The sequence below is a fragment of the Rhyacophila brunnea genome, unplaced genomic scaffold (genome assembly GCF_057557595.1).
Source record: "Rhyacophila brunnea isolate RB1 unplaced genomic scaffold, BYU_Rbru_1.0 scaffold_3, whole genome shotgun sequence".
NCBI classification, from domain to species: Eukaryota; Metazoa; Arthropoda; class Insecta; order Trichoptera; family Rhyacophilidae; genus Rhyacophila; species Rhyacophila brunnea.
The window spans coordinates 7,005,018-7,022,986 of record NW_028232965.1 but is presented as its reverse complement, the minus strand read 5'-3'; the positions used below and the strand labels follow the sequence as shown (position 1 = coordinate 7,022,986).

The 17,969-nt window shown below is 32.7% G+C and overlaps 1 protein-coding gene across 1 annotated transcript in view; it reads right to left on the bottom strand.

Annotated features, from left to right (window-relative positions):
• Positions 1 to 17,111, bottom strand: part of lin-28 (protein lin-28 homolog) — a 74,566-nt gene extending 57,455 nt beyond the window's left edge. The window contains exon 1 of the mRNA XM_085952462.1: positions 17,015 to 17,111. Coding sequence (XP_085808588.1) covers positions 17,015 to 17,111 — 97 coding nt within the window. The remainder of the gene's footprint in view (positions 1 to 17,014) is intronic.
• Positions 17,112 to 17,969: the final 858 nt, after the last annotated feature.

Genomic DNA, 17,969 nt, shown 5'->3' with positions numbered 1-17,969 from the left:
GAATATTTCTTCGCGCTCATTCTTTCACACAAACCATATACCTAGGTACTACAATCATTTTCCAATATTATAATATTCTATACTATGTTTTTTGTATTAATTATCTGAATAACTTTATACTTCTTATTCACAAAGGTTCACGGTAGGACCGCGATTCTCGACTTAACATATTCTGAATATTTTCTCTCTTCCCCCATAGCAGATTTTGGCCCTTTTCCACCCCACCCTACCCATACTGTTGCATGAAACATGTATTATATATAACCTTTTCCCTTTCCTGATAGGTGCGCTGTGGCCCAGTCTCCCCAATTTTACTCACGAATAAAAGTGTTTCGAGTTTCGAGGGGAGGCCGGGGCACGGCGGGCAGGGAGGCAATGCGAAAAGATTTTGGCGATGTTTGCCCAGAGGGTGAGAGGGTGATGGTTTTATTAAATTTTGTTACACGTTTCCAATATTTATGTAGCGTTTTCGGAGCTGGTGTTTTTGCGCTGGGTTTTTGAAGACTGGTGATATTTCATTGCTTATTTTATTTATATGCTGGCATATAGTAAATAATATAATATATATCACAAATACTATACAATGTAAATCTTTACGATACTTCATATCGATAACTTCATTTAATGTATTTTTGAAAATATTCCTGAATCTGATACATAATTTGTAAGCAAAAATAAATGGAGAATATTTCTTAACATTGAAAAAATATGTTAACATTATTTTACCATAGTATTATCATCATAAAAAAACCAAAATCTGTTAATACAAACCTCCACTCTGTTGAGGCCCATATGATCATATTAGAATCGGAAAATAAAAATAAATAAATAATTATCATCTCAGCCACTTCCAATTTACTGCTGGATGATGGCGTTTCCTTACTGAGACCACGATTACTGGTTCTTTGTGTTTCATTGCCACGTATTTTCACTAAAATGAAATATTAATTTCATCAATTCATCGTGGTCATTTTCACTTATTAAATTTTGAAATATATTTCGTGTACCACTGGATGATGAGATTTCTCTAGCGACATGACCTGTCCATCTCCACTTCAAGGCTTTAGACTGCATTGTTTACTTTCTTACCCATTTATTTATTCTTCGGTCACTTTTGAGTCTTATGCCCAACATGCATCTCGCCAGTTCGTGGTGTGTTACTTTTAAATATAAATACATAAATTACAATACAATACTGGCAGATATGCGGAAAAATTTAATGCCAAAACACATATAAAAAAATATTGTAACTTATTGTTTCGGGCAAAAAAAATAGTAAATAGTATTTAAATAATTACAAGATAAAAAGAACTTTTTATGTACAACGTTTTTAAATTTTCTGTTGAATCATATAAACTTGACTTAACTAGCTTAAACGATCAAAAAATTGATAGAAATACTGAATAAAGAAATGTCATTTCATATGGATTTTCATAGTAACGCACGTATATATTATTTAATAATTAAGTTGCTAGGACCCCCTAGCAACCAGTAATAGTATCGAAATAACTTTTCATACAAAAAAGAATTAACTAAAAATTAATTCAATTCTACTTAAAGATGGCTAAAAGTATTAAAAAATGCATTGGCATCGTGTTCTGATATATTCTAAAAGTTTCAAATGTCTATCTAGTCGGGAAGTTAGTTAAAAATCGATTGCAAGATTTGTACCGGACAAATAAGAATACGACCTAAGAAAAACGTTGTAAAATATTTAAGTGTGTCGCTAATGTTTTTAAAGTTGTGTTTACTTTATATTATTGTAGTTCTTATTTAATTATTTGCACTTTTTGTAAAAAAAACTATTTTGAAAATAGTGATGTAATTTTATATCGATCATGAAAATTTTTGTTTTCTTTCGTTATTGTATTATAATGATTAAAATTAATGATTCGATTTTCGATTTTCATCAATAATATTGGATGAAGTGGGTGACAATTATTTTTTCCAAATAAAACTCAAATTTTAACTGCATATTTTTTCGTTTTTAGTGCATATTTTAATAATTTTAGTGCATATGTGCATGCATATAATAATGTTTTTTATTACTTATAAATCCGCTCTCTAGTCATTATAAAGAGATGAAAGAGAAAAAATCAAGACAGAGACAATCGCGCAACTGAAACCCGACATTAAATTTGCATGAATCCGATGGTCGCCACAATAAGAAATTTGAGAATAACAAATACATGTACAAATCACAGTACCTATATTTGATTTTTTGCCTGTGAAATACTATAATAAGTACCTAATAAATTTCTAATATATTTACAAGAAAATGGCACTTACTATCTTTCATCTTTCATTCGATTGAATGTAAAGAAGTAATAATAGGGTAACACACCGTTGATACGTAATATATACTACATAATGACTTATTTAGTTTTTAATATTATTAAGTCTTAAGGATAAATTAAATATAGACCAACCAATGTCTGTCTGAGGCGAAACACTTAAATTCTTTGGCCACGTGAGTCGGAAAAGGGACAACGAACGGTAACGGTTAAAGCATGGTCCCCACAAGGTAGGGCTGGCAGGGCTCTAGCCTGGGGGCCTGGCGTGACGGGTTGACATCGACGGCGTCGTATAAGTGAGATAAACACACATCGCAAATAATGTATACTAATATTAACAAAAAAATAATAACGCAATTTTATTTTGGGAAATGTGGTTGTGCGATGCATTTTTTTATAATTCTCCATAATTCAAGTGCATGCAACACAAAATGCAGAGTTGATGGGAGCACTGAGTTATTTAAAGAATAACAAATCGGCAGGAAACGATAATATTCCATCGGAGCTTCTCAAGCATGGAGGAGAAACCTTTCTTAGTGCCATGCTTGAGCTGCTGCAACAAATATGGGAGGAAGAAAAGATCCCTGAAGAATGGAAAGAATCACTGGTCTGTCCTATCTTCAAGAAAGGGGACAAACTCAACTGTGCAAACTACCGTGGCATCTCTCTTCTTCCTACTGCATACAAAGTTCTGTCAAACATTATTCTCGAAAGAATTCTACCATATGCCGAAAACATTCTTGGTGACTACCAATGCGGCTTTAGACGAAACCGCAGTACTACCGATCAAATCTTTACACTGCGCCAAATCTTTGAAAAGAAATGGGAATACGCCCAAGATGTACACTGTCTCTTTGTAGATTTTAAAACCGCATATGACTCTATTGATAGAGAAGCTCTCTGGAATATATTGAAAGAATTTGAAATACCGTCAAAACTTATAAATATAATAAAAGTATGCATGGACGGATCCAGAAGTAGAATTCATATGCAAGGTAGTATATCAGAATCTTTTGAGGTGACAGCAGGACTAAAACAAGGCGACTCCCTATCACCAATGCTGTTCAACTTAGCTTTAGAGAAAGCCGTTAGAGAAGCTCTGAAAGCAGAAGGTGGAGTTACCCTGAATGGGTCCCATAAAATATTGGGCTACGCAGATGATTTGGTGGTGCTCGGAGAATCTGAAGAAGAAGTCAGAGATATTTTCACTCCTCTGGACAGGAGGACACAGCGAAAAGGTTGAACCTACGAGTAAATGTGGGAAAGACCAAGTATTTGAAAATGACAAGAGGCATTGAACCCTCTGGGAACATTGGAATAAGAAACTCCTCGTTCGAGAGAACCTCTCTCTTCAAGTACTTGGGCTCCAACATTACCTCTAAAAATGAAATGTCCCTAGAGCTCTCTGACCGACTGAGAAGTGGAAATGCAGCGTACTTCGCGCTGAGTCGTCTGTTCAGGTCCAAAATGCTGTCCATCAAAACGAAATTCCGGGTGTATAACGTGGTCATCAAGCCAATCGTCATGTATGGATGTGAAACGTGGGGTTTAACAGAAAAACAAGAAAAGGCGCTCCAAGTGTTTGAAAACAGAATCCTCCGGAGAATACTTGGACCCGTCAATGAGAACCACCGGTGGCGCATCCGCACAAACGCTGAGCTCTTCGACCGATACCAACCTAGAATCACTAATATTCTGAGGTCAAGAAGGTTCAGATGGGCGGGCCACGTTGTACGATCTGAAAGATCTAGAACTCTCTATAGGATTTACAAAGGCACACCAGCTGGCACTCGACCTCTTGGCCGCCCTCGACGGAGGTGGGCGGACAACATTCAAAGGGATGCGGAAAGGCTGGGGATAGTCAACTGGGAAGAGAGAGCGCTGGACAGAGATGCCTGGAGAAACGTTGTGCAGTCGGCCATGGACCTGAACGGCCCCTAGCGCCAGTTTAATAATAATAAATGCAACACAAAAACTCGCTAGAATACGCTGAATACCATTAATCTCATCTCGAACATCATATAGAAAACACTACTATAGAGCGTCTTGTTGCTCTTAACCTCAGTGATAGGTAGGGGGGCGCTTCAGGATGTGGGGGGCATGGTTACAGAGTAGTCATGTTTGGCAGCGTAAAGGGTAAAAGTGGAAAAAACACCCACAGTGCACCGGTAAAATGTGACAATGTAAATTGGCATCGGCAATTCAATGAAGCACATAGGTAACGTAGGTTAATTGTAATTAAAATAGAAACTGGTAATGAAGAAGAAACTGAAGTAAGTTTTAACTTTCTCATTACCAATGCTTGAATGGCCCTTGCAGTATAATACGTAAGACACGTTGTGGGTTCGATTACCGGTGAGTGATGTTTTGAAAACCTGGATGTTTCTGTGATGTGTTTTAACTACTGCCAGCAATAGCTCTCATGACAGGTAGTAGTGTTTAAAAAACCTTACATTCCTAAAAAATTAAGGCGATTGATTAATAAGTTATATATAACTTGAGTGGGTGCTACCATATATACAATACTATTGAGCTATTTATTTTTTTTTTAAATAAAAAATACCATATACGTAAATTGTGGCGTGAATTGTGGTGTCAATAAATTATAAATCCCCTCTCTAATTCTGCAAGCCTTCACGATCACGATTTAGTCTCATTTGAAATATTACTCACTGTCCAGTGTCCGTAGGTACGGATAGGGGACTCTCGGTGGTTGAATTCCCTTTTTTCCGAATACTGGGTACAAATCTTTTATGCTTATGCATCAGCATAAATAACTTTCTTTAAAAAAAAAAATTGATTGATGTTTCCATAAATAGTACAAAAAACGTCTGGATAGAAAAAGGGAGAAAAAATCAGCTATAAACAATTGGTTTTCAACCTTTTATAATAGCCAATTAACCTGCACCTCACTCCCTACAATATTGGTAAATAAATGTGTTTTAATGGGAGAAGAAAAAACTGTACTAAAAACTATAAAATAAATAAATAAATTTGGATTATCATTCATCACTTTATTATTTACTTTTTACACTGGTTTTGCTTCTTTTAAATTAACAAACATTATATTTTTTTGAAATTGAGTTTCAATTTTCATATATTTTATAGTTTCTTTTTTTGTATTAACTGTCAATACATGGTGGAACTGCATTGTATTATTGATTAATTTAATAATTTTATAGTTTACTGTTAACTATTTGTGGACAGCGTGTAAAACATCACCCATGGGAAGGAAACCCGTACGATAAAGGGAATAAAAGTCAGAACATAACAATTTTAAGCCAAACGTAACCTTGATTCATTGAAACTATCCTAGATGTAATAAAGTAAAGTTATTTATTTGCCGATGGTTATTTGCCAATAAAACTGTATTGGTATCCGTATCGAATTAACATGGTTTTGGTACTTTTATTAAATTCTAATTCTATCAAAATTATTAATTATTTGATATAAACTTGAAACAAATTACCATTCAATACCAAATAATAGCAAATGGCCAACGAAAGTATTGGCACACTAATAATTTCATATTATTATATAACATCGTTTTTCTATGTAGGTCCCTTTTATATATTTACATGTTACTCAATTTTCTTATATCATAATTATTTAAATTAATAATATTCCTTGAAAATATCTGTATGTTAGCGCATTGAAAGATGACAGTCTGTTTTGGAGTTTTGTTAAAATGTGTGTATGACTATTGCTACCGATTTTTGAAAGCAATCATGTAATATTAGAAATAACGACAGTCCATTGTTAAAAAAATACTTGTAACATTCGCAATACCTACTACTTTAAGACACTTTTTATCTCAGCGCAGCCCTGGATCATATTTCAGACTCTGCACATTTATTGGATTAATTGTGCAAATTATGATATTGTGTTGAAATGGAAGCGGTTTAGACAAATGCAGGCAGTAATAGTCTGAAGTTTGTTAATCATTTGCCTAAGTATCCTTTCTTTCGGCTTCAATTTCATATATTTAGACTATTATACCAAAAGGAACAGAGGGCGAATATCGATGAGGTGGAGTTGCCAAATAAAATAATTTGAAAAATGACCGACAGGGTTCACCACAAGGCTTGGATAGGATAAGGAAAAGTATTAATAGCTGACCCAGAATCGCACACTACTAATTCCAAAGTGATCAAAAATCTCAACCGTGAGGATTACGGTGATAAGAGGGACATAATATATGTATAAGGTATTTGTACTATTATATATTATATTTAAATCAAAACGAGAAATTGGCGACAAATCAAGGCTCGCGAAAGTTTCCGCAGTTACCGCGTAAGTTGAAAAAATCCTCCGCTTTCTTCGTCCCTCCGGGCGTTCACCCTTCCCACCCTCCCCGACCTGTCTTGCCAACCCTCTGCCCTCCGCTAACTCGATTTTAGTTTCCCGCTTTGCTGGCAATGGAGGGCTGGAGGAGCGGGGTGTCTGTGAGGTTTTAAGGGTGGCGAGCCGTGATTGGCTGCCACTCCCCGCGTGTGGACCGCGAGTGAGGGTGCAGGGGTGTTTTTGATACGCACTATGAGGTAGTACCTACATGCAGAAGCGTAACTACTCAAAGACGCCCTGCGGATTTTACATTTAAGCAATCACAATTACAGTCAAATCAATATCAAATTTAATAAAGAAAAATTTTACTTTGCACCTTAATCTCCAACTAACATACCTCGTCATTCTTTATTTATTATACTTACATCAAAAGTAGACAATGGATGCAGAAGTATTTTGAGAATAAAAGAATCATGAAAGAATGATATTATACATTAATTCTTCTGGAAACTTAGTAAGCATTTTGAATCAATACTTTATACATTTTCCATTGTATATATATCTACCTGAGATGTTTTGATATATATGATCTATTATAGTAATATACAACTACCACGGTCTGTATTGGTGTTAAAAGCTTTATTTCAGCTCCACATCAGAATTATTGCCATTCTATCCTTCTTCGATATTTAATATTATAGTTATGCATATGATGCCACAGAATAAGTAGTGGAACTTAATTGTCAGTGCACTAAGTGTGCATTTATTTGGAATCTAAGTTAGTATAATTCTTTCAGTACGTCGACTCACTCTATATAATTAGGCATATTTAGAAACCCTATATATTATGACCCGCTCAAAAAACTATTCTGCTTATAGAATGCATTGTAATTACCAGGTCATTATACTTTTTATAAACTTTCATGTCGATTATCGATATATCAAAATAAACTTTGGGAAAATAACGCACTTGCAATAATATGAGGTAAGACACTGGTTGAGAAGCGCGCCTAAAAATTAAACAATAGTACAAACCAGTAATATTTTTTCATTGTGTATGCCTACCTGTATTGTTTTCAAATAATGAATGTATCTTATTTTTAAATGTCTTACAGATTATCACTTCCACAAGATGCAATTCTGTTTGAAAGCTTTTTTGGTAGTAGATTATGTGGAGGAGATAAAAGGTCGTAGTTGCTTGTAGGTTTCGGGGAGGGCGTTTATTTGTCACTAAATATTACACATATACAATATAACATATAGATGATAAAGATGACAACTTGATATTATAATCGCGGGCAATGATGTACTAGTGAGATCGATGTAATCAAGAGATTGATTATATTAATGAACTGAGATAATTAAATATGTGAGTGAATCACTCGTGACAATAGTAGTGCGTCGCGTGACGGTGAGTTGAGTAAAGATGCATGCATTATCCTTCAAATTTATACAAATATTACAAGATATATTGACGCAATTAACAAATCAAAACACTATGATTAAGGAAATGCTGACAAATATCATCGCTCTATTGTTTTGTTTTGACAACAAAACATACATAAGTATTAAAGTGTGTCACTCATGTGATGCTGATTAGTATGATTGCTACACTTTTATGCTATATTAAAATCAGCCTAATGGTTTTGGTCAATTTTCCTTCGTAAAAGTGTCTTCGCATAAATTAATATAGCTGATACTAAGTAAATATCCTTATTCTTCAGGTAGACATTACTAAAACACCGAATAATCATTAAAACGTTTAAACACGCATGTAGAACGAACGACAGGAGATTAAAAATCTCATTCTTCATGTTCACGAAAGAAAACTCTTTATTGAATCCCATAGGATTATTCAGTGATCCTTCTTTGTTGTTACGCCACTAACACCCAACAGCAATGGACGTTACTAGCGTGTTGGTGTAAGTGTGAGTGACATCAAATGAATGATTTATGTGATGCCAAATTGTTCGATGCACTAAAAACAGACTGTGTGGTCAACTCTTCATTTAAAATAGAAACAACTTATCTTTGGTTGTATTTACTTTTTTAACCGAAAATAATATTCAATTATGTGCAGACATACCAAAATAAATATATTAACTGTAAATATATTGACAATATTAAAGCTCAGAAAAATTTAATTTATTAATATTATTTTTAAATATATGTCTTCAAAACAGTCGATGATCATCATTTATCAGGCCTTTACGGACCAGAGCTACTGCACTGGCGAAGGATGGAGGCTATTAAAATCCGACATAAATATTGCACATTAAACTTTGTCAGTCATCCGTCTTTGTTTTTATTGAACTAAGACTACAATGTACAGATGGCGTTGGTTAGTTTTTTAAAAATTCAATTAAACACTGCGAAAACCAATCCATAATAGATAATAGTAAAAGCGATCTGTAAATTGTAGACTTAGTTCAATGAAAACAAATACCCATGATTGACAAGTTTATTGTGGACTATTTATGTCGGTTCTTAACAGCCAACCTCCACCCTTTGCCACTAAGATCTAGTACTCTACAACCACTAAGGGCTCGTCGAAATGAGATAAATAACACATACTAATTATGTGAGGAAATTATTTCTTTATTTTTAACACTATTCCTCATTTATAAAGCAAAATCGTTTTCATCTTGCGACAGTACCACAAAGATTGTATAATAAAATTGCTCTTGGTTTTATAATAATATAAATTTGGCAAAAGTAGGTAAACACCAAAAATTTAAATAACAATAATTAATAAACAGTCCGGTGCTCGAATTTAGAACTAAGCTCATCACAGCATAAAAAGTATTGAATAGGTACCTATATCAATGTTAGCATGTGGCGCCCTCACTCAGCGGACAACTTGTACTGGTGGATCTATAGTGTTCGTTATTTCTTTCAATAGTATGTTCACAAAGACACAACATTGCATCAAATAATAATATATTTTGTATTATAATATAATTATATTTAAATATTATTTTAGAATTTAAAATATGCATACATGGGACTAGGGAATCCAATCCCGAGCCAAATTTCTGGTCCCGGGATTTCTGGATTACAATTTGACAATCGCGGGATCCCGGAACTGGTCCCGGGATTGGCATTTTTTTCCATTGCAATATAATTTTTTTATATTTACAAATAACGTTATTTAGGACCTTTATTGTTAATATTGTATACATTCAATCTTGAAAATATATAAGTTTAATGGAGTAAATAATATTTTAATATAAATAATAATGTGAATTTAATATGAGATTGCTGTTTCTGATTATAAATACTTAATGAATGGGTTAGCGAGATTTAAAATAGTAAAGCAAATCATGGTGTACTTATGGCTTTTCCGCTGCATAAATTTAATTAGTCAGCCAAATATGAAACTTCCATAAAACGTATGAGGTAATTACTTTGTTAAAAGTGTGAAGCATTGTTTTTTTCCAATTTTTCTCATTTTTATTAATATATGTGAAAAAATAAAATGAATCGGCAACTTACACATGGGTATAAATCAAACTTCATTCAAACTCAGTTTATTTCTAATGTAGTTATTTGTTATTAAAAGTATTATTTCTGTTATATTTTCGTTTTTATTTTATTTTCCATAAAAATTGATAAAAAATCAATCCCGAAAGTTTCGGGATTATGTTTATCAATCCCGGGATTCATAGGTATCGAAAATAGCTCGGGATCCCGGGATTGGAATCCCTACATGCGACTACATGAAAACAGGGCGAGGGATACAAAGTTGATGAAGATTATATTGTGAACATTTGTTGATTGGTATTTGCTATCAAAACTCTGAAAACCGTCAAAACAAAAAACTTGATATAGACGTTTTATATCCATGATCATAATCATATTGATTAATTACAAAAATGAAATAAAAATGCAGTGTCTATCACCTCACCGTTCTATAAATTATTGCCTAAAAAAATAATAGGGGAGAGCTTCGCTATTATTTAGTGTTTATTATTATGAGAATAAAAAATCGTTTCCTGTCGCAACAGGTATTTGGGCATTTTCGCCAAAGTTTGTACATTGCGTTTTTGGCATGTCCCATGACTTTGATTGATTTTTTCATAGTTATTATATTATAAAATGTTGGAAAGTTATGTACTTTTAACATGCAAATTTATTAATTTACTCTATTCAATCAGTTAAATACAACTATCTGACCTGTATATATTTTTAATTGATTATTTAGATCGAAAGGTAGTGCGTTTTTACCATGTCCCACCCATAAATTCAAATAAACAAAGTCTAATTTCGTCATTAATTTTGAGTGTGTAAAATTAAATTCGTAGTGTTTTCAACAGCTTACATTATATATTTTTGGAAAATATATAGTTTTTTCGTAAATTTGTACCAATATTGAAAAAAAATCACGTTTAAAGTGTGTCCCAGGATATTTGAAAAAGTGGAACTCCACATTCCGTTACCACGATTTTAGCATGAAGGCGAAAAATTTTCACTATAAATATGTTTTTTTTAATGTAGCAACATTTTTGTATAACACTGATCGCCATGTACACTTTAAATTGTTGGTGTGTGTCGGTATCGCTATCGGAACAGGTTGCTTTCTGGGTTGGTCATTTAAGAAGTTCCACTACTGTTACCACGATTTATAAGGTAAGAAAACACATATTTCTATTTCACATACTACACATATTGAGCTTATCTTTCATACTACAGATATAATAAAACATATCGCAGGTTTAACAATAAAACTAAGCTAAATTTTGGCTTCAAACACTTCTGAAACAGAATCCGTTACTTCCATTCCGAAACTATATTGGTGGTAACGTATATGTGGAATGTAAAAGTAACGAAATGGCATGCATAAAGTTGGGTTTACAGTGTGTGTTTAGTTCTTCATAGATTATAAAAATTTTATTTTGTCTGTTCGTATGAAAAACAAAAATATTTTCATTAAAAAATATAGAAAATAACCTGACTATAATATAATAATATAATAAAGATTAAAAAAGTATGTGATATATCTGAATACGCAAAAATAGCGCACATAAAAGTATGGAGATAAAAAAAAACAACAGAAGGAAAAGAAAAAACACCAGACTGAAATAATTGCGAGACAGGCACTGGCTCTGTCATACTCTTTCTGTTATACGCCACCAAAATTTTAAAACTTCTCCATACATTTTAGGCATAGAAATTTATAAAAATGTATGAAAAAGTATTTTTTTGTCACGTTTAACAGAAATGTGTACTCGATTAGATTTAATACCTAGAACTGTAGGTATTCACGAAATGTCAGAAAAGTACGTCTTGATTACAATCAACCTGTATAGCTACATTTTATGTTGATGAATACAATTAAATTTCAAGACAACATACAGTCGAACTTGGTTATTACGAGGAAGATGGGACCGACTGAATTTGCTTGTTATAAGCGTTACTCGTTATATCAGAGAATAGGTATTTTTAAATGAGCATGTCACATTACACAAAAAGTCGAAAATAAAAAATTTGGAAACCATCGTAAAAATCCCCGAAACGAGCATGGCATTCATAAACTACAAAAGAAGTTGTTTATTGTAATTAACGCTGGTAGGTACCTACGGACTTCACAAACCTTGGATTTTTCAACCATATGCGTGGATACTTTTTTATTATTGTCGGTGAAACACCAATAAGGTAGGTACTTAGACACTTTACTAGTGTCATAAACGTAATCCGACCCCGGCGGCATCCTGTCCAATCGGATTTTATTGCTTAGGGTCGAAATGTTTTAAAACGGTCGACACATTAACAGTATTTTAGCTCGGTATATCCGATAAGTTGCTCGTTATAACAGTGAAAAAATTAAATGTATGGCGAAAATCATAAACCAATTGTCAACAAATGTTTCGTTATTACATCCGAGATCTCGCTATGTCCGAGATCGTAATAACCGAGTTTGACTATAATTATTTTCGTAAAAGTTATATACTCCGTGCCGCGCTAGGAACTCGCGTCTGAATCCCTTGCTGATTTTTTTTTCATATATTGTTAATTTGCTTAAAAATATTTTTTATCTGAGTTACAAATAATATAAATGCCAAATAAAGTTATGGTAATGTATAGTGTGTCAAAATTATTACCTACCTTATTTTACAAGTATTGTGAAATTTATTATAAAATATATCTATTTTAGTGATTAAGTTTGATTTGTTTTGTTATTTTGACGCACGTTGAATATTTATCTGTCTATCAAAAAATTCAAATAAATTTCATAAAACAAAAATTTGTTTTTATGGTAACATGTAACTTAAGCTTTACAAATTACACTCCGTTACCATTTCGTTCCATTCCGAAAATGTCCCCAAAAAAGTTGAACGTTAACTATTTTTCATTTGATTATTAAATAACGAAACTTATTTATTTTTCCAATAAAATTTAGTAAAAGTGATTATTGTCTTTAAAAAAATAGCAGAACGAACATTGATTGGTTTTTTCAAATACTAAAGGAAAAATGCTCTGCCATTATAGACATAGGGTAACGGAGGGGAACGAAATGTGCCCAAGAATTAAAATTCAATAATATTTTTTGACTATTTGTAGTTTTATTTTGAAGTGTATGGTTTTTTTAATCTAATAGAGCTCTTTTAAGTGATAAAAAGTGTTTCATTCATGTTTTAAAAGCTAAGTTTCGTAGTCACGGAACGGAAACTTATTATGCCCAATTTCATAATAAAAATGATATAAATATTGTATTAATCAATATTTTGCTGAAAAATTGCTATCACCAATTCAGTAATAGAACAAGGAATCTGCTAGCTATATAAAAATGGTTAATTTGAGTGAAAAAATAATATTACCCAAATTTCAAACATGTACAAACTTTGGCGAAAATGCCCATTTGACTGTTTAATATTTATTTTTTACCTCAGTCACGCGCGGTGCAACAAAAATGCGTTTTTTATTACCTTACCTGTAGAGTGTCCCGGGCCCACAGGTAGGTATATTTCGTAGGCAATACCGATGGAGCTCAGCGGCAGCTCGGGTTAAGTATCTCTTAAAAAATGTGAATTTAGGGTAAAGTCACGCTTTCCTGAGCACAGAATTGTACAATAGAACTATGTGAATTTATTCATTGGAAATAATTACAAATTAAGTTGTAAATAATGTACGATATATTATATATATTTACTCTTTCCCCTAAAATGAATTCTTACTTTTTAAATTTGTCACTTTTGTTTACTTGAGTTTTTTTCCTAATCTGAAGTGTACATTCAATGAGGCATAGGTACTCACTTCAACCACATAACAGATTAATGGGTAACACACACCTTGGATGTTTATTAGGTATGTTAGTTTATCTTTATATTCTTGCATCTACTATGAAGCAACATAAGTATGGTCTGAAATCCCACCATCGTGGTAAACTTTTACAAACTTCAAACTTCCATAACCCTATATCAAAACGTTCAGTGGCATTGGTACAGATCCTAGCTCTGATTAATTTCGATAGATAGGTTTATTGCATTTAATTTCTTCGAGTAAACTGATGAGTTTGGACTATTTGGACCAGAAGTTGACTTTTACATATTTGGCGTATACAGATTGATGCACGTGCGCTTGTATTATTTGCTCGTATTTTATGTTAGGTTTGGAGGCCCTAGTATGAACTGCTTGTGCGATAAACAGTCATTGATTATTCAAAATAAAGAAATATGTATGCTTATAAAACAGGTTTTTTTTACAATTTAATTTTAATGTTTCGAATTGTGAAAATTGCGCGCTTGTTTATAACTATGAACCTTTCTGGCGTAGCAAACACATCCTGCGTTTTAAAGCTACATACCGACTTACCTTTTCACCGTAATCACCACGATATGATTCTTTGATACTATAAACAAAATCGTTCAAATTCTGGCAACTCGGAGAGAGAAAAATCAAACATTTTTTGAAATCCAATGAGCCTGGTCTGCGGACTTATAATTCGCAGATTTGGAAAAAAGTCCGAAGACTGAAAATCGTCTGACTTGCGTGCCAGTAGAGCATGTGCATAAGGGTGGTCAATCTACAGTCTTAAGTGTAGTGTCTAAGACTTTACTTACACTATCGTTACATGCATTGTTATAATTTACATATTTGGCAAGCATTGCTTCTCGAAATTCCAATATGTCTTAGTTAAGTATATTTATATATATATCTACCAATGTCGCAAATATTTGGATTCAATCCTCAATCTAATTTAAATCAATACTAATTAATCGTACTTACAATAATTCAAAGTCCAAGTAAACAACTTATTTAGAAATAATCAGCAAGATCAGTATATGAAAGTGCCTGCAGGAAACCCGCAATCACACAGTGAATCAACTGCAGCAGATAATGATAATTTCGTATTTAATAAAATTTCAATCAGCCAAATTGACATCTTCAAATAAAATATCTACGTATCAAGCCACCTAACTTTATTTATTACCTCTGGGTAGGTACTAATAAAATTCGACCGTTTCTAATTAAAAATAGCTAGTTTTTATTTTCATCAACCCTAGACTGTGAAAAATTAACGGGAAGTCATTCAGACTCGTTAAACACATGCCAACTTTGCCCACTGACAACATAAGCTTAGCTTATAAAAGAGGAAATGGAAGATAACAGTCGCCGCTATTTTCAATTGGATCGTTTTCAAGTTTAGAAACCGGAAGCGGTCTTTCTTTTGGCGCCTGACTACTATTTATTTAGGTACCGTTTTATTCTAAGAATACTCAAATTTTGATTATTTATAAGTATATTAGTATCATACGAGTATTATCTATTGATATGTAGCGACTTCATTTTTGATCTATAAGTGTATATAATTTTATTACTTAAATAAATTTCTATCCCATGTTCAATGGAAAACAAAAAGATATAGAATGGCAACATTTTGATTCACAGAAAATTGACCGCAGGCAAAATACAATGTTTATCATCTTAAATTTAATTCCAGGATTTGTTTTACCATTTTTGTGTCCTGTATGTAGCTGCATTAATCAGCAATGAATGAAAAGAGAAATCAACTGATCTATCTCATTCAATTGGTTGCAATCTAGAAGCATTCTAAATCCTAAACTCTAAAATAACCACTTAAATGCGAATGATTTGTGATAAACACTGTGATCAATAAATAATTAAGTACAAAAATATAATTTTATTATTGCTTTACAATGTCATAACATAATGATTACTATTATTCTCAATATCGCATTATTTGGGATATTTTTTTAAGAATCTTTGGAATAATCTGTTTGCACATACAATATTCAGCGTGGTCACGTTTGCGGGGGTGATCAACTTATTTGTTATTTTGATCGGATCTTCACATAAAGAAATAGTTACGAGGTACCTATCACAATTATCTCATTCGAAAAAAAAACTTTAAAAAAATTAAGATTTACTAAAAATATATAAGTAGGTATTTATTTAAAAAATTGTAACTTACAACTTAAAGTTTATAATTCTTGTCTATCTAGTGGAAACCAGCGAGAAAGAAATTTTGAAAATAACCGATATATCTACTGGATTACTTGTTAGGTTAGGTTATCATTTTTGAATTCATGAATTTTGCCGAAATCGGCTATGAAAATTGCCGCTGTTCCCACCTGGCTTCCAGTAAACAGACTTGTACCAATTTTATTGATGGAAAGTTTTAATTTGTATCATAGAATCATTTATTTATAGCAGGGTATGCATACCAGCAAAGACTATTTTGTCTTGAAAAAGTCGATTTTCATAAGTAGGTTCCTACAAAATAATGAAGATCTAAAATCAAAATTAAATACATTCACCGCCTTCTTTAGTTGAGTCGGCAATGATACATTACATATTATATTATATTTGCATATTTTCACCGACTAGCTTTTAAGATTAGATTAGAAGCTTTATATTTTCATTTCTTTGCATTATTTTCCCGTGTGGAAAAAATAGGGAAGTTTTCGCGTGAATTATATAAAACTATTTTTATACTATTAATATGCACCCTCGGTGGCCGCGCGGCATAAGCGTTGGACTACAAAGCCGTGGGTCCCAGGTTCGAATCCTGGGTCTGGCAAGTACAAAAATTGTTTTTCAATTTGTGTGTGTCAGGGTATGGACCTAATAGGTTGAGCAAGTGGCTGACATCCATTTCTCGTAAAAAAAACAAAATCTGTCAATACAAACCTCCACTCTGTGGAGGCCCATATGATCCTATCAGGATCGGACATGGTCGAAAAAAAAAAAAAAAAAAAAACTATATTAATGAATAATCTTTATTTGAATTTTACATCAAAGTTCTCTCATAACGTTTAACTTCTACGACGTTTTGTGTTAAAATTACGGCCGCGATCGACCTGTTGACCATAGCTGTCATATTGTAATAGAATATATTGTATACAATTTTAAATATAAGTACATATATAATAATCTTCTTGGACTTTTTTTCCTAAGTTTGAAAAAAAACTTACCGTTCGTCTCTTTCGTGATGTGTGTGGTGGCGTGGACGACATCATTAACCGTCGAATCCGACCCGCTGTTTTCTTCCTGCGTCATGTGACCGGCCATCCTGCAACCTACACATTAAAAATTCATAATTTCAATTCTCAATTTCGCGAACATAATCTATTTTCATGCAGACAACAGGTGGAGATCAGGTCACAGCTGCTTTTCGGTTATCGTTGTAACTTAACCGTTAGACTATTCCTATTATAATGACCCGTTTATTTTCAAACATAAGGAAAATAGTCCCCAAAAACAACGTGCAATTAAGTGAGTCATGTTTCGGAACCATACATACAGTCTTCACTGTTTAGTTTATTTTGAAAGTATCATATTGTTATAAAAATTACAACTCATAATAGGTAACTAGAAAATATATAAGGTGCCAGTGGTGTAGTACTAAATGTACCTAATTGTGCCAAGTCACAGTTTTTAAACATACTAATCCCCCTGTTCCCATTTTTCACTTTTTATAAAATGTTTCATGTTTTATACAGAAAATTTACATACATACAATACAGCAGTTACAACGATTAGGTTTATCGATAAATAAATTAAATCGACAGAATGCTATCTATAGATCAATATACATATTTTTCCATAATTGCTTAGGAACTGACTAATCAATTCTCTTGCATTTTTACGCACAGTTTACCTATTCTCGCGAATAGTAGGTAATCCAAGATCTAATATTAACATGTCAGAAAATAACATTATATTATTTAGAAGCATACCTATTTGTAATTGAATAATTGGAAAAAGATGATATGAGGATGGAGAAAGTTTTTCGAAGACCCCAAGACCGAATGATGATGGCATTTTCTTGCCATTTTTAAATTTTACTGATTCGTTGAATGTTTTTATGTGTATGGAGCGTCATAAAATGGTATACTTATCAATAAGTTTAGTTGTTGTTATACGTAT